The sequence below is a fragment of the Balaenoptera ricei genome, chromosome 1, assembly GCF_028023285.1.
Source record: "Balaenoptera ricei isolate mBalRic1 chromosome 1, mBalRic1.hap2, whole genome shotgun sequence".
In the NCBI taxonomy this organism is placed as follows: Eukaryota; Metazoa; Chordata; class Mammalia; order Artiodactyla; family Balaenopteridae; genus Balaenoptera; species Balaenoptera ricei.
The window spans coordinates 5,901,652-5,929,046 of record NC_082639.1 but is presented as its reverse complement, the minus strand read 5'-3'; the positions used below and the strand labels follow the sequence as shown (position 1 = coordinate 5,929,046).

Sequence of the window (27,395 nt, the reverse complement as noted above, 5' to 3'; positions counted from 1 at the left end):
GGATCATGGGTCAAGCACGTTCTGAGCTTTCCACCTCTCGTGCTGGAGCCACGTTCGGCTCGGCCTTTCCTCCAGGTTCACTGCCGGCCCTGCTGACCACCCAGCAGAGAACCCCAGTGGGCAGGGCACAGGCCCCGGCACTGAATCCCACCGGCTGACGGTCCCCCCTGGGTCAGGGCGCGTCAGGCTGGGACCGGCTGGGCCTGGGCCGTGTGCACAGCCCTGGCGTGCATCCCACCCACCGCACACGGCAGCCGGGCGGCTCGCGGGGTGAAAGAGCCGGGTGCTGTTACCCAAGGAAGGGAGGGCAGGCTAGGCCAGCCTTGGGAAGTGTTCAATTCCATCTCAGGACTCTCTCTGCAATGGGAGACGAGGGATTAGCTTACAAAAATTCACCAGTGCAGCCAACTTCGTTGGTATTTTTTAATCGCACATTAGAGATTCAGTTAATGAACGCGAGAGAAGTCACAAGCCTTTTCAATCTGTTTTATGCTTTTCCTCCCTGCTGTGTAAAATGCATTTCCTATTCATTTATTTCAGCAGCTGTATCAATAGTTAAGAGCTGCAAACGCAGCTGATAATCACTTGGTTTCACACAAGAAAACAGAGACCAGAAGTAAAAGAAGGAGCCATCAGTGGTTTTGCTAAATGCCCCATTTATTCTGCAATCAAGGTTCAGAAGTGTGGGGACACAAGCGCAGGTTGAGGAATCTCTGTGCAGCTGTCCCGTCACAGCCGCACGAGGGGGGATGGTGATGACGGCGTCTCTGCACAGTAACCCCCCTTCTCTTGTTTAAAGCGAACATGGTGAGGATGGATTGCCCATCATCCACCTCTCTGCTCTAATCTTTAAGAACCAGCGGGGCCTTCACTTGGTCGGCCACCTCCTTGCCGGCCAGCGCCTCGACAATCGCCAGAGCAAACTCGAAGCTGGTTCCCGGCCCCCGGCTGGTGAGGATCAGGCCGTCCCTTTCCACACGGTTCTCTGAGTAGCTGTAATGACCTTCGAAATAAAAACAAAGAAGGGTTATGTCCCAATGGGCTATGCTGGACAGCAAGGACCACCACTCAGCAGTCCCATTCGCTTACGGCGCTACTACTGGTCTCATGAAAATTAAAAGCAGCAGCAGCCAAAACCCCCAGGACAACGAGGTAGCCAGTCACGCAACCCTCAGGCACTGCCAGCTCTCGAAGCACAGCTGGAAGATACTGAGGCCACCACGCGCAGCAAAGAGCAGCAGAAGCTAACAGCTGCTGAAATGAAGCGTGGGAACACGTGTGACGCTAACGCAGCTGCAAAAGACCGCGTACGTGTGAGGGGGATGCCGGAGTGAACGCTAAGCACTCACGTTTCTATTCCACAACACACGCGAGTTAAGTGCCAACTCTGTGAAACGAAGGGTAGAGAATACGCACCCTGAAGTATGTATGACTGCAGGAGTTCAGGAAATGCCACCCCAAAATAGGCTGCTTTGGTATACTGATTATTTTGAGCTAAAAGCACTTGAAAAACAGCACAGGCAGGGAGAGGGAGTGGCTTCCTCTGAATCTCCTTTCCTGCCTAAAGACAGATCATCCAGAAGGAACTCATAAATCCCCTCCCAGGAGTCTCATCAACCAGGAGAGAACACTAGAAGTTGACACCACACCCAGACAAACTTTGTCACAAACTATTATTACTCCCATCAGCTCTTCGAAGGGTCCCTTCATCTTTCCTAAAAGCCAATTACGCTCCCTTGAGAGGCCTACCTCCCCGTCCCCTTTCTCTATTAAGATGGTATTTAAGCCAGAATTCTAAACCATCTCAGGGAGTTACTCATTTTTCCCTGGGTACCTCCCATGTATACATGTTAATAAACTTGTTTTTCTCTGGTCAATCTGTTTTTTGTTTTTTGTTTTTATACAGGAGTCTCAACTAAGAACTCAGAAGGGTAGAGGGAAAATTATTTTTCCTTCCCTACAAAATGCTGGAGGAAAGGGGGATGAGGGTGAACTGGGGTTGAAGGTAGAAACTACCTGTGATACAGACTACCTAGGTAATGCACACACACGCCCTCTGCTGCCTCAAAAGCAAACAAGCACAAACGACACATAACGCATCGGGAGCGGGGAGAGGGAGGTGCGGAGGGAGAAACCACACTCACTTGTCAGGGACTACCTTCCTTCTGCGGCCCCAGTTGGCTGTATTTTTGCAAATGTAATAAGAAATGTGCTTCTCCTATATTCCCAGGAAGTAAACGATACCACCTCCGGGCAAGTCTCAGGGCACAAAGCTGGGATTCCCTGCACCCCCCCCCCCCCCAGCTCTCACCGTCCACGGCAGGCAGGCGGTCAGCAGACCCTCCCTCCGCGCGCAGCACCAGCGCCCCACGCGCCCCACGCGACCTGCCCCACCGCCCGCTCCCGCCTGGAGCTGCTGCCGGGCACACTGCACTCCTTCCGGCCCCACGAGGGGCCCGGGCCGCCCCCTGTGCCCAGGAAGCTCTTCTCAGCGACTTGCTCTTTCAATTTCAGCATCAGCACCAAGCCCTCAGAGAGGGCACCTGTGACCCCTCTCTAAACCAGGTCCCTCAGGTCACTCCATCACAGCGCCCTCCCAGCGCCGAGGGAACAATATGTCTCCTGTTCACTGTCTATTCTGTAAAGCGCTGAGTCTTCACCTGCCCGTCTGGCCCAGGGTAGTAATGGCACCGAGGGGGCGCCCCGAGCACCAGGTAAACGCAAGAACGAATGAGTGCTCCTCCGCCTGCTGCCTTACTGCAGGACCTCTGCGTCCAGCCCCCTTCTGGCTGCCCTTCCCTCCACACTCAGCACCACCAAAACGGGAACCTTTCCAAAGCGCAAATCAGAGCACACCCAGTTCCCCCAGAAGCCTTCGCCAACTTTCTCCAGCACCTTGAGGTGACCCTGAACTCCACGTCACGGTGCACAAACCCCGGGGCCTGGCCTGCGCACAGAGACGGGACTGGAAGGAACCAGAGGGAAGACAGAAAAGAGCCCGCATCCAGGTGGGAGCAAACGGTGACCTGGATGGGACAGCGGCAACAGAGAGGAAACGAAGGTCTGAGATGGATCTTGGGAGATAAAACGCCCAGGCCTTGGGGAAAGACTCGATGTGGAGAGACATCAAGGATGACTCCCAGCCGCTTGTCCTGGGCAACTGGGTGGGCGGGCGGGTGGTGGCACCACTCAGTGACGTGGGACACGAAGGACAGACTGAGTGAGGGTCCTCTGTGAGATCCTGCCACACCCAGTCCCCGCAGGGAGAGCCAGGCACACAGCGCACACACCCCCTCTGAACCCCTGCCCTCCCCTCCCCCACGCTCAGTGCAGACCTCCTGCCAGTGCCCCCCACCCCAGAACACCTGCGGCCATGGCTCTATCTTGTTCCCTTTTCTGTTCCCAGAGCCTAAGGAAGGGCTCAGGAAATGCCTGTTCAGTGAACACATACAGAAAAACGTCTCCTGGGACTTCCCTGGCGGTCCAGTGGTTAAGAATCCGCCTTCCAATGCAGGGGACATGGGTTCAATCCCTGGTCAGGGAACTAAGATCCCACATGCCGCGGGGCAACTAAGCCTGCGCGCCGCAACTACTGAGCCCGCGCGCCGCAACTAAGACCCAACGCAGCCAAAAAAAAAAAAAAAAAAAAAGAAAAAAAGTCTCCTGAGCAAGATGCTTCTGCTGTGTTAACGAGCTTTAGAAACCACGTCCTGATGCTCGTGTCCTTTCAAAGTGGATGAATAACACCTGCAGTAATTTACGTCTTCCTAAACCTCATTAAAAATCACGTCACTGGGGCTTCCCTGGTGGCGCAGTGGTTCAGAATCTGCCTGCCAATGCAGGGGACACGGGTTCGAGCCCTGGTCTGGGAAGATCCCACATGCCGCAGAGCAACTAGGCCCGTGAGCCACAATTACTGAGCCTGCGCGTCTGGAGCCTGTGCTCCGCAACAAGAGAGGCCACGATAGTGAGAGGCCCGCGCACCGCGATGAAGAGTGGTCCCCACTTGCCGCAACAAGAGATAGCCCTCGCACAGAAACGAAGACCCAATGCAGCCATAAATAAATAAATAATTAAATAATTTTAAAAAAAAAAATCACGTCACCCACTGAAATAACTGACTACAGTACATGAAAATTTTCCTAGTTGCACCTTTTTAGAAGAAAAGAGGATCCCTGGTTTGAGGGGGAGAGGTTTTCCTAATCTAACCTCATTTCCTGATGGTTAAAGATCATTTTAAATGCTGAACTAGAAAACCGGCTGGGCTGGGTCTCCTGGAGCTGAGACGGACAGGTCAGCGGGAGGCACGGCTCTAAACGGTTCACTTAACAACCTCTTTGTGGGTAAAATATTACAAATACAGCCTAAACTGGTTAAAGATGTTTAAAGGTTCCATGGTTCTCAGAATCTCAACCAGGAAGAGCAAAAGGTCTACTTACGGACCACCTCCACCTAGTGGCGACAATGAAAAAAACCCCCCGTGCACCAGCCAATCCCCGGTCAACCCGCAGGAGGCATTCATTCCCTGTTAACTGTAAGCAAACACCCTAAAGCCTCTCTCCAAGCCCAGAGATGAAGCACCTGGGGAGGCCAGGGGCCAGGGGGCAGCAACTAACAGCAGCTTTTACCTGCACACCCCTCACCTACATGGTCTGGGCGCCACAGGTGGAGGAGTCGCCACAGAGACGGGGCATCCCAGAGAGCCCGAGACATTTACTATCTGGCCCTTCCAGGAAAAGCCGCCGACCCCCGAGCACAGCAGTTCTGGGTTCGAATCCAGGCCTGCCATTCAGCAGCTGTCTGACCTCTCTGAGCCTCCTTTTCCTCTTCTGTAAAACGGGGATGATACCAACCTAACAGGATGATTCTGGGAGCCCGACCAAACCAAACGCCAGCACGAGGTGGTGCTGTCATCACCGCAGACACGGCCGGGGAAGGGCAGCCTGTCCACTGCGGCGTCCCCAGCACTCAGCCCAGGGCCAGGCCTACTGATCTTAACACGATGTTCACCACGAGGACGAGACAGAGGGCCTCCCGGAGGAGACACCAGGAAGTGATTACAGCTCCACTTCTCAGAATGTTCTGAAGGGGCAGAAACTGCAAACATTTTTCTCTTACAAGAGAAGTTACGTGTAAGAGGACAGAATGCAATGCTGGTAACTTAGGCGTATGGGGGGCCTCACCGGGACAGAGGGGGGGCCTCACCAGGACAGAGGCGGGGCCCCAGGTCCGGCCTGGCTCCAACGAGTGGCCTCGCCTCCCCAGGCGAGGTGAAGCCAACACCTGCCTTGCCGGGCACTGGGGCTGCAAGGCTCGAGGTAACGCGCAGGAATACACCCTGTAGGTGCCCGAGAGTTAACGATCTCATCTTTTTCTACTTCTGATCAGCCTCAACTTCCTGAGGCGTTACAAGGAAAGAGCCACAAAGATACATGTGCAGATAACAGGGAACATGTTCCACTCCTTCTTCCTTCTCATGTGTCGTAACTTCTAAAGGAAGCCCGATTCTGTTCTTTCTAACCCTCCAAAACCCCTCCATTAGCTCAAAGTAAATTAAATCCCTACACTAAAAAATGCCCAGAAACCGGAGCCTTTAAAAACAAAAAATCAATTTTCACACAGATGGTTTAACTGACAACTTAGTATCTTTCTGCCAACTAAAACCATAGATTTTTCAAGAAAATACTACTTTGGATCAGATTGAAGAATATGCAGAATCTGCAACACCGGGAGTGAACCCTGACATAAACTGTGGACTTTGGGTGATGATGCCACATCAGCGCAGGTTCATCGACTGTAGCAAAGGCACCGTCTGGTGGGGGAAAAAAGGCTGATGGTGAGGGGGGTGGGGTGGGGTACTGGGGGTTTAGGGAAACGGTGTACTTTTTTGCTTAATTTTGCTGTGAACATAACACTCCTCTAAAAAATAAGGTCTATTAATCTTTTTAAAAAGGCAGTGAATGAAAAATGCATCACCTTGCTTTGCGATGAAAGCATTAACGTAAGAAAAAATTTACTTGCCCTACTTTTAGTTCAGAATAAGTCCAGAGCAGAACAGAGATAGACAAGAAAATGTTAACAGTCGCGCAGCTGTTTTCAAATCTGCTTTTGATACTATTAGTCTTTTATTTTTTTCCCCCAACATCTTTATTGGAGTATAATTGCTTTACAACGGTGTGTTAGTTGCTGCTGTATAACAACGTGAATCAGCTGTACGTGTACATATATCCCCACATCTCCTCCCTCTCGCGTCTCCCTCCCATCCTCCCTATTAGTCTTTTTATTTAGCCACTGGTTTTTGGTTGGCGGGTGTTTTAAACGGAGCCGGTCACTCGGCCTCCCCGCTGGCTGAACGCCAGTCGAGCCACCTTTGGCTTCTAAGTGGGGATTTGTGCTTCCCTGCACTTATCCACACCAGCGTGATTTTCCTTTCTCTCTGCATGTTCCAGGGCCTCTGCCGCCCTGTGACATGCACTCCAGGGACAGGTGGCAGAGGAAGATGCCCCCTGACAACAGACTCTACCTGGTCGGTGCTCTGAGGGGCACACTGAGAAGCAGTGCCTCCACAGCTGTGCACCCAGGAGCTTGGTTACACTGCTTTGCTGTTACCTACACACTGCCTCGTAGTTTTAGATTTGATGCACATGTCTCTGCAAGCTGTTAACTCTTGGAGGGCAGAGACAATGACGTGCTTTTTAAAAATAATCTCCAAGTGACAAGCAACAATAAGAGAATTTGTTTAAAAGTTGATAAATTACCAAAAAAGGTTATAACGTTAGGTTAAAAAAGCAAGCTGTAGAATATACTTACTAGATCTCACGTGAGTAACAATATTAAACTGCAAAGGATAATGAGTATGTGCAGAGAAAATTCTAGAGTTTCACAGGAAAACTTAATAGAAGTTAAATCTGACAAGTAGAAAGGTGCTGGGGTAGTTAGAAGAGAAACATTTCCTTTTACTTCACCCCTTTCTGTACTGTTTGCATTTTTCTTTTTACCATGAATAGAAATTGTCTTCATAAAAATAAATGAATAAAAGTTAAACATCTAGCTGATATTTATAAAAGAAGCCTGTGAGCGAAGGAACAGGCCTGCCTGCCACCCGGGCCTCCTCTGGAAGAAGGGAGCAATGTCCATTTTACTTTGGATTGTGGGCAAAAGGGCACATTCTGAAATCGCTATCAAGGTTTAAAATTTACCCTCAGGCTGCTGGCAAAGTATTTAGTAAAAATACTAGTTAAACTGGGCATTTTGCAACCACTTCAATCTGTGACCACGAGGAGCCAGGCTGGCCTTTGGCTCAGCCCTTACGTCCCCGTTCGGGTACATATCTGCAGACCCGCACCGTTAGGGGACGCACACGTAGAGACCCACACCATTAGTCCGTCTCTCTCATTAAAACACTTGCAAAGAAAGTGAGGAACACATCACACGCCAACCCACAGAGAATCCCTACGTACTACTGTCTACCAAGTGGGAGACAATGCTATAGCACAGCTTTTTGAGTAGGTCTTTTGGCACGTTAGAATATAAGCATGTACTTACTTCCGTCCATCATTTTGTCTTTAGCAAGTGGGTGTGTTGTAACTTTGCTTCCAAAACCTATTTCATGAGCCAACAGAGCCGTAGGTCCTAAAAAGAAAATGAATAAAAAGACTTAAATGTAGACACAGAAAAACCCATGTTTTAAAAATCGCAGCAGCAAAAATATTCTTCAAAATCAGGGGCTCTTACCTAAAATATACTTATGATTCTGAAATTAAACACTTCTTAGTATGAGAGGTAAAGTATGTTTATGATAAAACATCTGCTGAGCACATGCAGCAAAAACGTACAAACTTAAAACACATCAATAACCATTTAATCAAAAATATCTACTTTTATAGCTGAGGAGCAAACAGATAAATAGAACATGCCCCCTCGAGGGACAGGCTGCAAGTGTAACAGGGGTACAAAGGAGGGGGAGACCACGGACCGCAAAACGTCCTGCCTTACCCTTTGCAGATGGAAGATTTAGTTACGCATTAAAGGCAACTAGTACTCTCTGAACCCCTGGGCTTGACTGCTATTTTACAGACTAGTTTTATTTTTCTACTTGAGAATGAAAAATTAGCACTCATCCATCTGTCTATCCAAATGTATCAGGTGGTAGGATTATTAAAATGAACGGGACATTGTCCCAGCCCCAAAGGAGACACCTGTGAAATGCCCACGTCTGAGATACAAAGGCACTGGCGTTTCTGTCTTACAACTACGCACTTAAGAACCCTGCACAAATGCCCCCCGTGGTCCTCTACATGCTCCCTCTTAAAATGAAGGTTAAAAATAAATATGCTGGTGCTAACTTGAGATTCTTGTGAATGGTCAACTTCACTGATAATCACAAGCATATTTTGTAGGTAACAGTCCTCAAATAGGGACTAAGACCAAAAAGGTTTTATACCTTTGTTATCTTAAAACTTTTAGAAAAGTAGTTTTTCTACCTTTTTCCTCTAAGCCACCAAAAAGTAACGAAAGAAGAACTTTCTAAGGCCTAATGTCACACCTAGAAAAACTTCAGAAGAGCACCGTGGCCTTCTAAACGGTTAGGGCACTGTGGTTAAGATCTCAGGACGGACTCTGCACACTTTAACTCCAGCAAACCCAAGCACCTGCTCTCAGGACCTTTCATTTTACAGCACCGTTCCAAGGATAAAGTGGTTATATAACGGACCTACCTACAGGCTACTCAGATCTCAGCTGCTACTAACAGGAAGACCAAACAAATGATATGTAATTACATAAGCTTTCTGTCTTAGCGTCAGGTGTCAGTTTCATACCAAGTCCTCACTTATACCTTAACCAGGAAGCCTCTTAAATATACTTGACGCCCCTTCCTCCTTACTTGTATGCTGCATGTGAGAGCTATGTTTGGTAGCAAACCCTAAGGAGTGTGTGAAAACTGAGTAATTATCTCAATTTTTATTTGATGTATTCACGAACTACCTTTAATTCTTATTTTGTACGATTTTAAGAAAAAATGATTTCCTACATCATATATTTTAAAGCAAATTTCAAGCGACGACTGATCGTACATGAGGACCGCAGGTCATACAGCGAGCCAGGAATTTTCAGGCTGCTCCCTCCAGGTGGTAAAATGGCTGCCTATGACACTGGTGACCGTAGGGTAAGCTCCTCATTACTGCTTGCTGGGGCTCAAGAATCCTAGCTGGAAAACTCGCGGGGCTACTTAACTGCTCCTATTACTTGAGATTCCGGTGGATGAAATGCGGCCGAGTCTGCAACAGGGTCCCAGCCCTGAGCACGGAGCCGAAGGTTCAGGGAACAGAGGGTACAGTGGACAGAAGGGCCTTGGGAGGCCCAGAGGCGAAAGCCCACAGCGCCACCGTGTGGCGATGTACAGAGGGCACACCTTGCCCCCGCAAGCGCCCCCAGCTCGCACCTGCAGCCCAGCGCTTGCCCGCTGCCCGCTCGTCACCTCCAGGCTTCCTTGCCCTCCCCCACCCAGAGTGAATCTCGTTTTATTTTCTTCTCAAGACAGCCTCCCTTCCAATTTCTGTCTCTCCCATTCACTCCATATTAGGGGTTAAGCTAATATTCCTTCAGTTCAATAAACCGTTCCCAATTCCTAACTGCGACATTCATCTGCCGATTTAAACACCCGTCTCTCTCCCATCACTCGTTCCAACCTCGCTGCAATCTCCTCCACACGCCATCACGCTTCTCCTACTTTGTGCAGCACCCAGCGGGGCAGTGCAGGACATTCAACAAGACACCAGGTCACTAGCTCCGTTCCCTTTACAATGTGGATGTAAATGACGACAAGCCTGTGTGTCTTAGCAGCGTGGGATTCAAGTCCGCCTGAACACAAAACGCTGAACCAGATGTGGCTGATAATTCTGCTACTTTGGTGACACAAAATGACAAACTGCTATGTGGTGTTTACTTGCAACACAGTCCTCAGAGGACAAACCCAGCCCAAACCCTTCCCTTCTTCCTTTAGTGAAAGCACTAAGCATGAGGCAGAGGTGAGGGTCAGCACGCAGGGTGGGGTGGGGTGGACTAAGCCCTTGTATGAATGACAGCACCTCTGTCTTCCTCCACAGGGAGGGCTGCAGCTGCCTGGGCTGCGGCGTCCTTCAGCAGAGAGAAATCCCCGAGCCCCAAGGGCAGGTCAGAGGTCAGTGCTGACCGGAACCCAAGGACGGGGCTTGCCAGGTGGTTGCCCCTCAGTCCTTCCCGGTCTTTAATGCAGAGGTTCTCAAACATTGAAAGGGGTCTTAGGACCCCTTTAGCTATTATACGAGTTACATTTATCAATATCTGCCATGCTAGAAATTACAACTGGGACAGGTTTACAACATAAGAATACTCAAGCACACAAGCCATGCCTGAATGATGACATCGTCATACTCTGATGTCACTCCTGTGAGAATTAGAAGGAAAAAGGCAAATAATGTTAATAGTATCTGCTTTGCCCTATGAACCCTTTGAAAAAACTCCGAGAACCACTGCTGTAATGCAGTCCCTAGATCCCCAGCCTATGACTTCTTTTAAAGTCTATTGTATTGAACAAAATATCAACACATCATTTTATTTAACCATCCATACATTCATCTCTTTATTTGCTCTTTTTGACAAACATTTAATGAAGACCTATGAATAAGGAAGGCACCTGCCAAAATTACACTATGAAAAAATGCAAGATGGCAGAATATCATCTGATATTAGAGCAAAAAGGATGGACTTTAAAATGGTATCAAAAACCAAAGTACTACTAGCCTTCAAAGATGTGGAGACATCGACAAAGCACCAACAGCCTTACTCTATAAATTACGTGGCAGAGAATACAGTACCTAAGACCTAGCACTCAACACTGGGGACCAGGCAGGAAGCCCCCCAGGGCAAGCCCAGGGCAGAGCTCTGACGCTATGCTGGCCCAATTCTTGCTGACCATGTGCGGGCAGAAGTACTTCCTGGCACCGGGATTTGCTGTAACAAGCTGTTTACTGAGTGCCAGAGGGGCCACGTTCTCCTCCAGGTCCACCAAACAGAGAAAACACTAAGTTTCACAGAACGAAGACCAAAGGCAGGGAGAGGCAGAAAACGGAACTGTAGTAACTTCTGAGATGACATCAACCTCATGCCCCAAGCTAAATACACCGATACAGATGCCCTTCATGCCTTAGGAAGGGGAAGAAGTACTGGGAACACGATCTTATAATTAAAGACGACCCCGTCACGTATTTTTTGAAGAAAGCCAACAACACACTTGAACACAGGACGGCTCTGCACGTACCCGCACAGATTGCGGCGATGAGGCCCTTCCTCTTTTCTTGTTCCTTCAGTATCTCCTTCACAGCAGAGGACTAGTCAAAGGAAACCAAAAACACAGCAAGTTGTCATTAAGCTGCAGCCAATCTCTGGCTGGAAACTTTGGCAGAATCTGATTTTAGCTTAAACCACAAGATCTTCAATCTATTTTTCAACAATATTGCTAAATCATCAATATAAAAACTACCAAATTCATAGTTTTTCTACATCCTTAAACCCAATCAAGGCATTTATTATAAGAAAAAGGTACCCTTTTCTTAAAGATGTTTAAAGATAAGAAAAGCAATTTCCCCTGGGCATATTAACCCTTGCCATTTTGTACTCTAGGGAGAAAGACACAGAAGGGAGGAAATGTGCTGTTTTGGGTGTTTTCAGACAGCGAAGTGGGGAGTGGAGCCCAGCAGTCCCAAATGTCTGATTCAACCTGCCTCATGAGCTTCTGTGTGTCCTGCCCCTGCCACCTCTCTCTCTTCTTCTTCCTGAAGGCTGACTCTTCACATAAGACAAAATGAAGAAGCAGTGGCTTCTTTTATGCCATTTTTCATTCAAGCTGGCAACTCCAGACCCCTGCAACCTCCCTAACCCCGACGGTTGAGTAGACAGCCAATCTCTTATCTTTCTAGGCTTAGCCCTTCACAAGCACAAAATTAATCATTCTTCTGCTGTTGAGGGAAAAAAACAAGTAGTCTTACATTTGGACTGTATTCACAGAATCTGTTCATAACTGTTTCACCAATTCCGCTTACTTCTATAGTAAATGTTATTAGAAACTTTTTTTTTAAATTAAGCTAGAACACCACTTCGTTAATTTCACCTTTTCCTAATCTATTCACAGCCTCCTTCTTGAAATATGTTAGCAGCAAACCCAGCAGAATACGAGACGCTGAAGCCCCCCAGCTTTACCTGGGATAAATTCTGTGCGCCCAGACCGCCTCCTGGCATAACCACCACGTCGTAAGGTCCCTGTAACAGTTCAAAAAAAGAAAAAGGATGCGAAGATGTTTCACTTGAAGTGTGCGTTAAGCAGGAACACTTTCATATCAGAGCAAAAAACTGTTCACAGAAGAACAATTAAATTAAGGTGTTTCTCTATAATGGAATACTGTAACTAGTAAAAAATGCAGAAAATCTGTATACAGTAACATGAAACGATGTCCATGTTGCAGAACTGCAGGCGTATCGTGACCTTATTCCTGTACAAAGAATAAATATACACACGTATGTAGATGCATGTGTGTACACACCTCTCAATGCCCCCACATACATGTGTACAGTATACAGACACTCATGGACAAAGGAGATCACCAACTGAGGCAGGGTGGGGGGAGGGGGAGAACGAGAAAGGGACATTTAACGTTTGACTCTGCATTTGTCTACACTGTGTGAACTGTTTTCAACAAGAATGTACATAGCAATAAATAATTAAAAACAAAACAAACTCTAAAAGGCACAAACAAATTTTTTTAACCTTATGAAAAATGGAACTTGGACGATAAAAATGATGTAATATTTTAGTATCCCACATACCAAAACACCCTACAAGTCTAATGATTTCAAACTTGCTGAAATTACAAATAGAAATTGGTTTAATACAGTATCTTAAATTGTTAAAAGCTTTAAAAATTTAGTCATTAAGCAAATTATGAAATGAAAATTTACATTTTTAGTCCAACATATACTAGTTACTCTTAAAGACTGTAAAATGTCCTATGTTGTTTTAAAACCAAGCAAAACTTAGAACAAAATTTGTGAAGTATAGAATTTTTTTCACTCCTTTTAGAAACTGAACTAAATAAATAGACACAAGATGTCACCTGTTCTAAAATACCCAGACACCATAGGACAAAAACAACCAGGGAAGGAATATTTACTTCCACTCTCTCATTTTTAACCTGCTATTTAGAAAGTTTCAACAATTTATGTGAAATACCAATATTCTTACATTCCACAATCCAGCAAATAAATCTGAAATATTTGGATTTATTAGAAAGGAATGCACTTTTTTCTATGCATTTGAGAGTGAGGCACAGGGAAATCAGGCTCCAGGTTCCCCAGGAGGGCAGAGACGGCCGTCCATGAGAGGGCTCTGCTTGCTTTTCTGCCACAGCTCTGCTCCAACAGGGTACAGCCCACACTCCTGTCACACCGGCCCCTGAAGCCTGAGCCCGGTGAAACCATGGGCAAAGGTGTCTGGTATACGTGGCGGGGGCATGCTTCTGAGGAAAGGGACCACAGCTCTTGACAGATTCTCAAAAGTGTTGGTCCCCCTCAAAAGGAAGAACCGCAATACTGAAAAAGTGACACAATTTCAAGGGACCTCTTACCCCTCCCTTAATCCAACCACAAATCAAGTATGAGTTGTTCATGTAACATGAATCACCCAACCATGTCTGTGTCACTGATAAAGGAAAGATAAGAAGTAGCTTTCAAGTAAAGAGTAAAAAGTGAATGGGAAATGTCCACCTGACTCTTTTATATTAAGTAACATAATCATAAGAGGAGGACAGGCTGCCTGTATATGAGCCAGAACACTGATGAAAGGGTCCCAGCCATCCACCCACACTGAGCACACGCGGTATCAGGGACCTGCCAGGTTCCATGGATACACAGTGGAAAAAGGCAAAGTCCTCCACTTCCCAGGGCTTAGTTTAGTGCCGAAGACGTCCAAGCAAAGTAACTTTCTTAAAATAAGTCTGTGCTAACAACAGTCTTAGATGTAGTCAAGAAACAGTTCAAGAAACTGATAAACAAGCCAGAGGAAGGAATAATTCCAAGTATATGGAACAAACCTCTTTTTTTGCATCTTCTAGACTGGCATCAGGACAAATGACAACATCTCGGCTACACTGTACCGGGTCTTTTCCAGCCAGACCTGCAATGGTGACCTTAATCTAAGAGAAAGACATCATCACGATATTTAAGAACACTGAAACATAAATTTAGAGTAACATTTCCACAGCTGCCCTGTGTTTTAAAATAACTGGGCAGGAAATACTGCAACCAAACCATGCTGACCTTAGGCTATTAAGATGGCTAAATATATTTAACCATTAGGTCTGTCCCAGTTTGCCTGGAACAGTATGAATTAAAGATGCCATCCCAGCACCCTGTCTGCTTAGCGTCCTTTCTCCCACAAGTGTTCTGGTTTAGGTGATAAATTATATGACCATCCTATCAATAATCCACCTGGCAAAGTTGCTGTTGCCATTTAACCCTTCTGGTATTTTCTTAAGGTAGAAATACAAGTTAAAACAAAATAGTACTCCGCCTTGCAAAAATTTACAAAGTTGACAATACTGGAAAAAATGGGAATCTTCCTCACTGCTGGTGGGCCCACATATTAGTACTTTGGATAGTCATTTGACAAAATCTAGTACCATCAACCGTGCAACTAGCAATTCCTTTTAGGCATAGAGCCTAGAAAAACCGCTACACCTGTGAACAATGAAACCTGTATTAAGAATATTACCGTATTCGAATGCTGTGAAACAATGTAATAAAGGAATGGAAAGATTGGCATATTCCTACAGTGCAATACTAAGCAGTATTTTATTTTATTTATTGACCGTGCCACGCGCGGCATGCGGGATCTTAGTTCCCCAACCAGCAACCGAACCCGTGCCCCCTGCAGGGGAAGCACGGAGTCCTAACCACTGGACCGCCAGGGAATTCTCTACGCAGCAATTTTAAATAAACAAACTGGATCTATACCTTTACTACAACGTGGGCACTTTATTTAATTATTTTATTGTTTCTGTGCCTCAGTTCCTTCAACTGTAAAATAAGAATGGCAGTAATTCATAAGGTTGTTATAAAATTTAAAAAAGTTTACATAAGTGCTTAGAATGATACCTACCACTCAGTAAATGCTATTTAAGCATTCACTATGGTTATGCGCGTATATATAGATTTATACCACAGACGCCCAGAATGGGAACCACACTCTAATGCTACTTTAAAGACACGCATGGAATGCATTCACGTCACTGTGAGGACAGCAGTTACCTCTGGGGCAAGACAGGGAAAAGGATTAGGGAAATCTACAAAGAGGGCTTTGCAATGCCTTCTTCCTTTAAAGCACCTGTTCTTCAAGGCACAGGTCAGAAAAAAATATAGCAAAATGTTAACAAGTAGTAAATGTGCACAGTAGATAAACAGGTGGAATTAGTGCCTGTACTGTCGTGTCCGTTTGAAATATTTCATAAAGTACACGGAACATTACTTTATTCAAAATGACTTATAAAATTCCAACAATGTTTTAAAAGGGAGGAGGGCTAGAAAACTTTGGGGGACATACTCCAGCTCGCCTCATGACATCGACAGGGATGACCGTCTCCATCTCCTCTGCTCCTGTAGCCAGGATGACCAGAGCTCTCTTTGCAGCCATTTTGATGTTGGATTTTTTAAAGATGTAACTGAAAAAAAAAAAAAAAAAAAAAAGATTTTCGAAAAACTTTCACTGCGACTCTGTAAGAGCCAACAACTTCAATTTCAGGAACATTTTTAAGGAGAGTAACTAAGTCCCTCCTAGGGAAAAGGTTTTGATACACAAACACAACTGAACATGAAAAATGCATTTTAGATCAACGTTGGTTTTCACAGCATTTCAATTGCTGTTTTTTGAGATGAAAACACAGTAAGGTTGCCAACACGCTGGTGTTGTTTAGATTCTTTTATCATGTTTTTAAAAATCCAATTTCTAATAATATATATTGCAAATGAAATTTTCCAAGACACAAGTACATGGGTCTTTCATTTCACACGATGCGGAGGAGGTACGAAGTCGTCTTTTTTCAAGTAGTATTTCACAGAGAAACGACTAAACTTAATTACCTGGGTGAGAAACGAAATACACTCTTTAGCAATTAGCTCCTGAGATTTTTGGAGGGGATTTTTTTTTTTTTTAGTTCCAATAACTGCACTAAAAATTTGGGGGAGGTTAACAGTGTTAAATATTTGAACGCACTTTTTTTTTTTAAATAACGGAGAAAAATGGGAATTCCCCCTCACTACGTTCAAGGCAGCTAGATTCTCTCTTTGCACTTAGCAAACGCCATTGTAAACGACGGCTGCTAAGCCAGGGTCTGAACAGTTTTTAGCCTATTCTTTCCGCAGAGCTTGTCTTCCGTGAACTGATTTTGGTAAAACGAGGCTATCACACACAGGATTAACCAGCTCCCGGCTGGTGGGTTGCTATGCACGCAAATTCCGGCAGCTTTAGCGTTGCTACTACGCTGGCGGCCTAACGGCGCCCTCTGCTTATCTCGGAAGGCCGCCCACTCCTCAAACGCGGCGAGACGCCGGCCGGGCCCGCGCCTCCTCCGGGACCCCCCGAGGGTCCAGCGGGAGGTCCGCGCCCCCTCGCCGCCCGCGGCGCCACGGCCTGCGCACACGCCGGGTTCCCCAAGGCCCCGACCTGAACCTCGCCTCTCTTCCCAGGAACGCAGAGACTCGGCCCGTTCCGGCGGCACCTCTACCCGGGGCACGACAGAGCCAGTACCGGACTAACCCAGGACGCACGCAGGCACGCAACCCAGCAGGCACGCAACCCAGCACGCACGCGCGCCGCCACGCTCCGGTCTCAGCCCCTCATTGCGCAGGCGCGCGCCGTCCGGCTTCTCATCGCCCGCACTGCGCAGACGGCGCGCCGTCCGGCCAGGCTCCTCAGCCTCGCACTGCGTAGACGCACGTCGCTCGCATCACGTTACGTCACATCCGACCGAACCCACCCTGGAGAACGGGGGTGGGGGCCGCCGGGTGGGGGCCGCCCGTCCTTCTGCGTGGCGATTGTGCGTCTGGGATTGATTCCATTTGGAACAATCAGCACCGCGGGAATCCTGTGGACTCAGGTGTCCTGCCGAAATCTCCCGCATCCGAGGCATGGTTCTGCGTGCCCCCGGCTCACGCTGAATTTAACCCGTTTTTTTGCCGCAGCCCAGACGTTTTTTGCTGTGCCGGTCTGGAGAGTGCGTCGGCTTCCTTTAAATACGCATTTTCACAAAATATCAATAGAATTGTTCCTTCGCGCTTCTTCTGCGCACTTAGGGCTCCCTCTGCATTGTTCCTGTTTTCTGGAGCGCCTTCCCTCGTCGGCCCCGCTCTATTAGGACTCTTCAGGGTCTCCCTGCGCTCTGTCACCCGATCCCCTGTGACTAATTTGGTTACGGGGGCTAATTACAGGTGTATTCGTTTCTCAAAATAGTATTTTTTAAAGATTCCAAAGCTGCTTCTGCATCCACAGAATGAGGGAGGGAGCTGAGCACGTAAATCAGGCACGTCTAGGTGTACTTAAGAGATACTGCAGGTCGGGTCCCAGACCACCACAGTGAAGCGAGACGCTCGAGTTTTTTGGTGTTCCAGTGCAAATAAAAGTTATATTAACACCATACTGTAGTCTGTTAAGTGCGCAATAGCATTACGTCCAAAAAGAGTGTATGCTTTTTTTAAAAAAAATATTCCTAAAAAATGCTAACCATCACCTGAGCCTTCATGGAGTCTTAATCTTTTTGCTGATGAAAGGGTTTTGCTGGTGGAGCCTGGGATGTGGATGGCTGCTGACTGAATAGGGTGATGCTTGCTGAAGGTTGGGGGCGGCTGTAGCAATTTCTTAAACTAAAACAATGAAAATATATCAATTGACTCTTCTTTTCATGAAGGATTTCTCTGTAGCATGCAGTGCTGTTTGGTAGCATTTTACCAAATGCTTTAGAACTTTTTAAGATTGGAGTCAGTCTTCTCAAGTCCTGCCACTGCTTTGTCGGGTAAGTTGATGTCATATTCTAAATCCTTTGTTGTCATTTCAATAATTCCAGAACATCTTCACCAGGAGTAGATTCCAGCTCAAGAAACCACTTACTTAGCGCATCCATAAGAAGTAACGTCTCATCTCCTTAAGATAAAGTTTGATCATGAGATCGCAGCAACTGAGTTACATCTTCAGGTTCCACTTTTAATTTTGGGAGAATTACCAAAATGTGCCACAGACATGAAGGGAGCAAGCGCTGTTGGAAAAATGGTGCTGGTAGACTTGCTTGATGCAGGGTTGCCACAAACTTTCTATTTGTAAAAAAACGAAATGTCTGCGAAGCACAATAAAGTGAAGTGCAATAAAATGAGGTATGTCTGTATTTGATTAATTCATTTATTGAAATTATAATCTTGTGAAAATGCACGAAGGAAACCTAAATCAAAATGGGCTGGGCAAACCATGAAGGGAGGGTTCTAACACACGTATCACTCACTGCATCTTGCCAGGGAAAGAAAGAAAATTTCCTTCTGACACAGCAACAAGCTGCCCATAATTGCAGCCAATAAAAAACCCGCCACAGCCCTCCCCAATTTCCTTCTAAAATCTAGTAAAATCTGACCTTCCCTTGGCCTCCGTGAACTTGCCTGTGGTTTTCACCATAGTTGGCTTGTCTTGAATTGCAATTCCTCTGCTATTCCCAAGTAAGCTCATCTTGGCTAGCTAAAGTTCTTGTTATTTTATTTTGTCAAGGTCAACAACCTCAAATTATGTTTTTAAAAGTCTTTGGTTAGTGATATTTTTACTGGTTTCAAAATCCAAAATGATAATGGTTACACTGAACAGACAACAACTATCCCGGTCCCCATCCAGTTCCATTCCCACCTCCCAGGTAACAATGTTCTTAGTTTCTTGGGCATCCTTCCAGTATTTATGCATGCACAAGCAAATACAAATACATACTATTATTTTCCTTCCTTCTCATAGAAATGTAGCAGACTCTATATTGTTCTGCACTTCCTACCTGCTGCCACTACCATATTAAGAATATCTTGAAGATTTTCCATATCAAGAAGTTCCTCATTTTTTTCCCCACGGATAAATAGTATGCCATTGTGGACACGTTTCGTAGATTATTTACTGGTGCCCTATCGTTAACACTTAGGTTATTTCCAGTCGTTTTCTGCCAAAAGCACTGCATTGACTGACCATATTCATACGTCCTACTTGTGCAAGGGTAACTGGGGGATAAATTCCCAGAAGTGGGAAATAAATTTGAGCAACTCCATACAAATTGAATCACTTAGCATTCTCACCATTAATGTATGAGATCAACAGTATTTTTAAATGTCAGTGTTTTTAAAGTTTTGATTTAGATATTAAAAACATGTTTCTTTTCAAGAAATAACATGCCATTTTTATTTGCAGAACACTTTCATATATCTCATGTTATCCTTACAATGGTGGTGAGAGTGGTTTTTATTTAATTTTTAAAAACTGTAACTATATTAATTTATGCAACACTCTGCACTCATGCAAAAAATTTAAGTGCCTCCAGTCATTTTGCATTTTAAGAAGAAAATGTTTTGGGAGTTCTGGAATGACTTCACCTTTGGCTGTTTGTGAAGGAAGCAGGCAAAAGTTGCCCCCTTTTAATTTTGAAGGGGTGTGGGAAATAGGAGAGACAAAGAAGGAGAGGAGACAAGTGGTCAGACACACTTCAAGAACCAAGGAGGGGACTTCCCTGGTGGCGCAGTGATTAAGAATCCGCCTGCCGATGCAGGGGACACGGGTCCAAGCCCTGGTCTGGGAAGATCCCACATGCCGCGGAGCAACCAAGCCCGAGAGCCACAACTACTGAGCCCGCGTGCCACAACTACTGAAGCCCGCGCATCTAGAGCCTGAGCACCACAATAAAGAGTAGCCCCCGCTCACTGCAGCTAGAGAAAGCCTGCACACAGCAACGAAGGCCCAATGCAGCCAAAAAAAAAAAAAAAAAAAAAAAAAGAACCAAGGAAGGATTTAGGTGGATGGAAGGGGAAAACTAAGAGAAGACAGGCTGTTTTGCTGTAGTGCCCATGGTAAACTCTTGTAAGGAGACAACCATACTGGTGGCCTGCCACAGCAGCATGAGACAACCAGGACAGAATAAAAATGGCAAGACAAAGGTTCAGTAAAAGAGAAAGAGAAAGAATCTGAGTTAACACTCCTGGGACATCTGCATCACCATCAGGATCTGAAATGGACCTGAGTCAGTGTGAATTTTTGCCAAATGAATACATTACATACAGTTTTAAAAACCCAAATATTACTTAGGGTAGATTGGATTATTTTTCAGAAATATTTCCTCTTTCCTCTCCACCTGCAGCCCCTTGACTTTGGGTTTGTCCTTGCTTTGTCTAAGAGACATGACCTGATCAAAGCCTTGAAAAGCACTGACCTGAGCATTAGGTTTGCTCGCTTGTACTTTTGCCTTGCCATAGGAAGAGATTGCCCCCCAGGGAACAGAAGGCAGTACCCAGATTTTGTTGCACAGTGATAGCCCACGGATGACTGCCTTCAAAGTCTCATCAGGAAAAGACAGCAGCCTTCTGACTCTGTCCTTCATACTCCTCAGCCCTGCTCTCCAGAGGCAAATATTTTCAGCTCTTTAAATGATTTCTTCTGGTAATTATCTCTATTTTAAAACAATACGCTAATAATGTTATTTCTTACGTGTTGGTTTTAGACATTATGTATAGACTTCCTGGCGGGTATTAACATAATTTTCATTTCACAGATGCAGAGGTTGAGGTCCAGAGGGGTGAAATGACTATATAAGGTCCTGCAGAGTCTTGGTCCAATTCAGATATTCTGATGCCAGATTTCACACTCTACCCACCATAGACTCTATAAATATTACTTATTAATAAGTCAGCAACTCAACACTCTTTCAACCTTAGAGTTCATACCTATTTCTCATCACACATTTACAAAACTAAGCCAAAAAATTAAACCATTTACCAAAAAACCTTGTTCTAGTACTGGAAATGAAGACATCGCCTAGTTCAGTCCCTTTTTTCCAGGTAGAACAGTGCCGTCCTATCCACTACATTTTTAATTCAACATTTGACAAGTCTTTAGGCATTGGAGCAAGTGCATACTAAAAGACTCTCCCTGTTTTCAAGGAGCTTAAAATTGTCAGTTTCTTGCAGCTCTTGCAACATTTATTTAAGAGATCTTGAGCTGCCTTGTGGAGCTCACAATCCAACAGTGGAGAAATGGTGTTGCTAATGTTAGTGAAGCACTTTAGGACGTGCCACCTCCAAGTATGCCACTTTAGCATATCGATTATTTTGAGTTAAAGGCATATGGAAAACAATCAGCACTCTGATTCCCATTTTTTCTTCCCCAAAGCAAATGATGCTCTTACGTAGGAACTGCCCTCCCCATAACAAGAAGAAAGAAACATTCTTATCACCAGAGACGGAGGTGGGTCTCTTAGAATTTGTACAAAGAGACTTCGTTAAAATAACTCTCAACTTCCTCTAATTTCCCCCATTTTCTTCTACTTTTCCACAATTCCCACTTTTTGCTCAACCCACTTAGGTTTTATCTCTTCTTTGGGTCTTCAATTCCTTACAAAATCTCCCAGGTCATGGTAAAGTTTATATTAATTTGCATGCTTTTTCTAAATCTTATGTCAATTCTCAGGTCCAACCAGAGACCTTAAGAAGGTAAAGTTTTTGCGGCCCCTACATTAGCCAACAGCCAACCATGGCCCTTCTGATACTGGTTCTGCAAAGCAACTTCCTGGAAGTAGCCAGATCACAATAAATAGCAAAGAAACTGTTGCCAGGTTATTTATTATTTTTTCATGGGTCACTTACATCTTGCTTAATAACACTCATTTTCTATGACTGTATCCTTTTATTTCATTGATAGCACTTATTCAGCATTTTCTTATCTTTTGTTTACTTATTTATTATGTCTCCCCTTAATCCTGTGAACGCCATGATAGGACCTTCCTGTCTTGGTCACTGCTGAATCCCTACCATCTATTGCAGCCTCTGGCACATAGCAGGTGTTTGGTAAATTCTTGCAGGTGTTATCCTGATTTCACCCTATAAGACGTTCCTTCCTTTCTTTGACTATGGCTATAGATTAATACTTTACATTTGTAGAATACTGCAGTTTACGATGTGATTTCAACCAATTTCTTGTTCCTATTTTAATCTTATTTCCCACGTCATTTTATTTTCACCTGCTTTCTCTACACTGAAAGGCGGGGGAGGGGGGGTGGAAGCTCTAATTGCAGTTACTGGGCATAAAAAAGCCATTTGTGGCATAAATGTATTTTTTCAATATCCAGTAAAGGCTGGGTTCAGGGCACTCCCTAGAGAGGTCCGGCAGGAACTGCGAATTTCCCCTGCGAGCCCCCAAAAGGTTAGGCTCGCGAGACCGGAGAAGAGTGGGCGAGCCCTGACATTTGAAGCAGCGTTGGCTCAAGGAGGGAAATTCTGACACCGAGGTCTGCGAGGGGCCCGGAGGATGCCTTCACCTCTGCTCCCACCCCGTGTAAAAAGCTCCCCCAGCCGTGGGCCACGACACACAACTCCCACGGTCAGCCGAGCGCCGGAAACGGGCCGGCTGACCCGCAGTGACGTCAGACCCACTTCCGTCGGCCGGGTCGCGCGGCGCCCGGATTGGTCGAGCCGCGCCGCAGTGGGCGGGGCGGGGCGGGGCGGGCGCGAGGGGGCGGGCGCGGGGGCGGGGGCGGGGGCGGGGGCGCGCGGCTTCGGAGCGCGCGGTGTTGGGGCACTGGCTGCGTTCGTGGCCACCTCTAGCCGCTGCGCGACTTGACCCCTCAGGTCCCCTCCTTGTGGGCGGCGAGAAGGGGTCCTGAACCACGCGGCCAGTCACGTTGGGGTCGCTGCCCCTTAACGACCTTGCGGACTTCCGGGGAAGGTTGCGCCCGGGAGGGGGAGGCAGGAAATCGACGCTCCCCACCTCCTCGTCCCAGATGGCTCCGGTGGCCGATTGGTGGCAGAGGCCGGTGGATGCGCGAGGGAACGACGACATTGACCCTGTCCCCGGTCTCTGGAGCCATGGTTGTTTTGAAGAATCAAAACCCAGGCTCTGCAGCATCCTATGTATTCATCACCTCGTTGATAACTTACTGGAAAACCTGCAGAGCCCTGTGGGAAAACAAGGCTGTGCCGTGGGCTCCGTTTTTTGTTTCTAATTTCTCCCAGAATACAGCTGCTGCTGTGCTCTGCTCTTACGGGCACCTTCTTTCTGGAAGTACAGTAAGATCTGATTAGGGTTTCAGTATGGCTTATCAAAGCTTTAAAAACCCTTTTCAGTTGTAAAATGTGAATAGTAATGCCTGTCCATAGCTTGGTGAGGCCCTAGATCTCTCTTACCTGAAACGCTAAGCTCAAAGGAATTGAAATGTTGAGTCCCTTTTTGTTATTTCCTGTTGAGTTCTTTAATTCTGCTTCAGTAATGTCTTCATATCATCCAGGAGCTATACCAACGTTTCTCTCAGTGTGCAAAGTAATCAACATTCCACCCAGCAACACACATTTGAACCTAGCAGAACTTTCCTGACTCCCTACCTGTTGACTGCATCTTGTATCCCTTTCTTTTTTTTGAGGCCCATTTACTCCACAGGTTGTTAAACTGTGGCTGCACCAGGGTGAGAACCTATAGACCTTTTGCATGTCTACAACATTCTGTGGATCTGCGGACTTTGGCAGTGCGCTGCTATGTAGGGGATTAAAATCAATAGGAGGTTTGCCAAGGACATTCAAATCCCTCCACACTGTGATTCAAACCTCTTTTCTGCCTGATCTTCCACATTCTGACCTCTTACTCTCCCTCACTCACTTTATCTGTTCCTTGAACATACCCTGTACTTGCCTTCTTCATGCTTCCACATAGCAGTTCCCTCTAACTGGAATGCCCCTATGCTTCCGTACCATACTTTCAATGCATTATCCATCCTGCAAAACTCAGTTGCAGTGCCAATCCCTCCAGGAAACTTTCTCTATATTCCCATAGTACTTTGTCCCCCTAATATAGAATCTATAAGGCTGTGTGGCCTTACCCAATGTGTATAAACTTCTTCCTCCCTCTCTAGGTTGTAAAAGCTATTGGGATGGTGCCGTATCTATCTATGCCTCACAAAACAGCAAAACGCAAAACTCATTCAAGAAGCACTTACTGAGTGCCTGTCACGTGCCCAGTCCTACCCTGGGTGCCATGAACACAGCAGTGAAAAAACAATGTCCTCCAAAGGAGATGGCGAATGACAGGGAATAGAGAGTGGTCAAGGAAGGCATTTTTTTTTTTCCTGAGGAGGAAACCTGAGTAAAATGAAGTCATATAGAAAGCAGGAGGAAGAGATTTTAGATAAGGGAGCAGCGTAAAGGCCCTGAAGCAGAGGTGTGTTTAGTATGTTAAAAAACAGCAAGGGAGTCAGACCAGAGGGGAGTGGTGGGACTCAGAGCAGGAGGAGGTAGGGGGTTAGATCATGACACACTTACATTAGACATTCAAGAAATGCTTGTTGACTTGAAGTTATTAAATCGATAAGGGATGGAGAATAATGACAGTAACAAGGAAACTTGGAGATGGCTTGGATGGGATAGACCCAGTAGGCCTATATGAAGTATTCACAATTTGCACACACATACGTTGGAACTGTTATTTAGTGCGGCGACATTTCACTGAAAAAAATCTTAATGAAAACCAATGGTTAATGCAGAGATCTTCCATTAGAATGGAAACCCAGAAGACAAGGAGGTAGGTTTCTTGGAGGAAGAAATGGATTGACACCACTCCAGTGAGTGGAATTATTTGGTAGATAATACCGATTGCTCTTAAAAAGTTCGGAGGGAATGTGCTTTTGCTTTATTTATTTATTTATTTATTTATTACTTTATTAATTTATTATTTATTTATTTATTTGCCATGCTGCACGGCTTGCAGGATCTTAGTTCCCCGACCAGGGACTGAACCCATGCCCTTGGCAATGAAAGCATGGAGTCCTAACCACTGGACCACCAGGGAATATTACTCAGCCATAAAAAAGAACAAAATAATGTCATTTGCGGAAACATGGGTGGACCTAGAGATTGTCATACTGAGTGAAATAAGTCAGAGAAAGACAGATCTATTATATCGCTTATATGTGGAATCTAAAAAAATGGTACAAATTAACTTATGTAGAAAACAGAAATAGAGTCACAGATGTAGAAAACAAATTTATGGTTACCAGGGGGAAGCAGGGGAGGGATAAACTGGGAGATTGGGATTGACATATGCACATTACTATATATAAAATAGATAACTAATAAGGACCTACTGTATGGCACAGGGAACTCCTCAATACTCTGTAATGATCTGTACAGAAAAAGAATCTATTTAAAGAGTGGATATCTGGGTATGTTTAATTCATTCATTTTGTTGTATAGCAGAAACTAACACAACATTTTTTTTTTTTTTTTTTGGCTGTGTTGGGTCTTTGTTGCTTGCGCAGGCTTTCTCATTGGGGCAAGCGGGGGCTACTCTTCCTTGGGGTGTGCAGGCTTCTCACTGTGGAGGCTTTTCTTTGTTGTGGAGCACGGGCTCTAGGTGTGCGGGCTTCAGTAGTTGTGGCACGCGGGCTCAGTATGTGTGGCTCGTGGGCTCTAGAGCGCAGGCTCAGTAGTTGTGGCCCACAGGCTTGGCTGCTCCGCGGCATGTGGGATCTTTCCAGACCAGGGATTGAACCCGTATCCCCTGCATTGGCAGGCGGATTCTTGACCCCTGTGCCACCAGGGAAGTCCCTAACACAACATTTTAAATCAATTATACTCCAATAAAAATTATTTAAAAAAAAATTTAGGAAGGAAACAAAATCCATCTCCTGATGTTGTCCTTTTTATTTGCAGGAAAAATACTTGCATGTTAGTTGACAAAAGCTGAGTTTATGAGATAATCAGATACATTTAAAAACCCCTACCTTCCCAAGGGCTAAAGTGAATGCTAGGGGCAGGGAGCCAATACCCTATAGGCAGAACTTGATCTTTAGCTCTAAGTCATAAACTTCAAGGTCACGTTGCTTGTTGGAGTGATATTGCTGTGGCAACAGTTGTCATTTGCAGCCCAACCCTTAGTGGCTCATGGAAACTCTCTCCAGCAGAATTTAAAAATACAGAACACTTGTTTACTTAATAGTTTTTGATGACAAGCTCTTAACTTTAAAAAAATTTTGAATTTTGTTATTATTATTATTTTGGTTAGTTTGGCTCCCTCTAAAAAGTGGGTACTATTGGGCTATTGATTTCACTCTTTGTAACATTTCTCAAAGTTTAAACTGTCAGTTTCTTGGCCATCATTCACGTAGATGAGATTGTGGTTTTCGACTCAGCTCACAAACCACTGAGTTGACAGCCTCAGTCTTGGTTGCTGAGTCAACACATCTTTTTATTCATTCACAGGAATGAGTAGCTCCATTACGGGCAGTTCCTGAGTTAGTCACAACCGGTGGCCAAATGTTAAGGCAACCTTGGAACGAGACTGCGTTCCATCCCTGGCTTCCTCGTTCCTTAAATGTGGTAGCATGAGTGGTGGGAAATTATTGATATTTGCTCTGAGTGTGGCCTGTCTGGGGTCCAGCCCAGCTCTGCCCCATGCTAGCTAAGTGATCCTGAGCAAATTACTTATCGTTCATGCCTTGGGTTCCCCACCTATAAAACAGGGATAACTTCAAAGTGTTCTCACAAGGATTAAAAGAGTTTATAAAGACAAAGCTAGAACATTGGCCTAGAATAAATACTCATATGCTGCCATTAATACTTGGCTGTTACTTGAACTCTCTCAGCTTCTGTTTCTTTAGCATTAGAAGAGTTACATTAGTTCTTACCTCCTAGAATTGGTAAGAGGCTACATAAAGTAATGTGCTGAAACACGACTGCAATGCAGGAAGTAACCCATAAGTATTTGCTATTATTAAGATTAGAAAACATTTATTTATCAGTAGTTGCAATCTGTTTAAATTCAGTGGTGATGGGATCGCAGGAGAGGAACAGAGAAAATGATATGCCATAAAGTTGTACCATCTTGGTGAAGAAGATGAGGGGTAGAAATTGTATAGTTAGAGTTTTTGCCTTGAGATACAGTGACAGGATTTCATGGAAGGATTTGAAAAAGATAAAGTGCAAATGGCTCTTCTTAGAGTCAGAGCAGATTCCCAGAGCTAAACCTATTTAAGCTTTGAGTACCTGTCTCAAAACAAGACATTTATCTTGGCCTGAAAGGCAGCAAAGGGACTTGGTACAGGGGTTGT

At 45.5% G+C, this 27,395-nt stretch overlaps 1 protein-coding gene across 4 annotated transcripts; it reads right to left on the bottom strand.

The window, feature by feature from the left end:
- Positions 1-636: 636 nt before the first annotated feature.
- On the bottom strand, positions 637-17,011 carry PARK7 (Parkinsonism associated deglycase). Of its 4 annotated transcripts, none has more exons than XM_059911468.1 (7): positions 16,844-17,011; positions 15,632-15,749; positions 14,124-14,225; positions 12,238-12,297; positions 11,300-11,369; positions 7,546-7,632; positions 637-1,003 (listed from the first exon to the last, which is right to left on the bottom strand). In XM_059911468.1, exons 2-7 carry the CDS (start codon positions 15,719-15,721, stop codon positions 843-845), a joined length of 570 nt encoding a protein of 189 aa, XP_059767451.1. In that variant the 5' UTR covers positions 15,722-15,749; positions 16,844-17,011; the 3' UTR covers positions 637-842. The 4 variants fall into 4 exon arrangements, with proteins under 4 accessions (XP_059767451.1, XP_059767594.1, XP_059767676.1 ...); XM_059911611.1 differs by having other exon boundaries at positions 16,895-17,010; XM_059911693.1 differs by having other exon boundaries at positions 16,751-16,858.
- Positions 17,012-27,395: the final 10,384 nt, after the last annotated feature.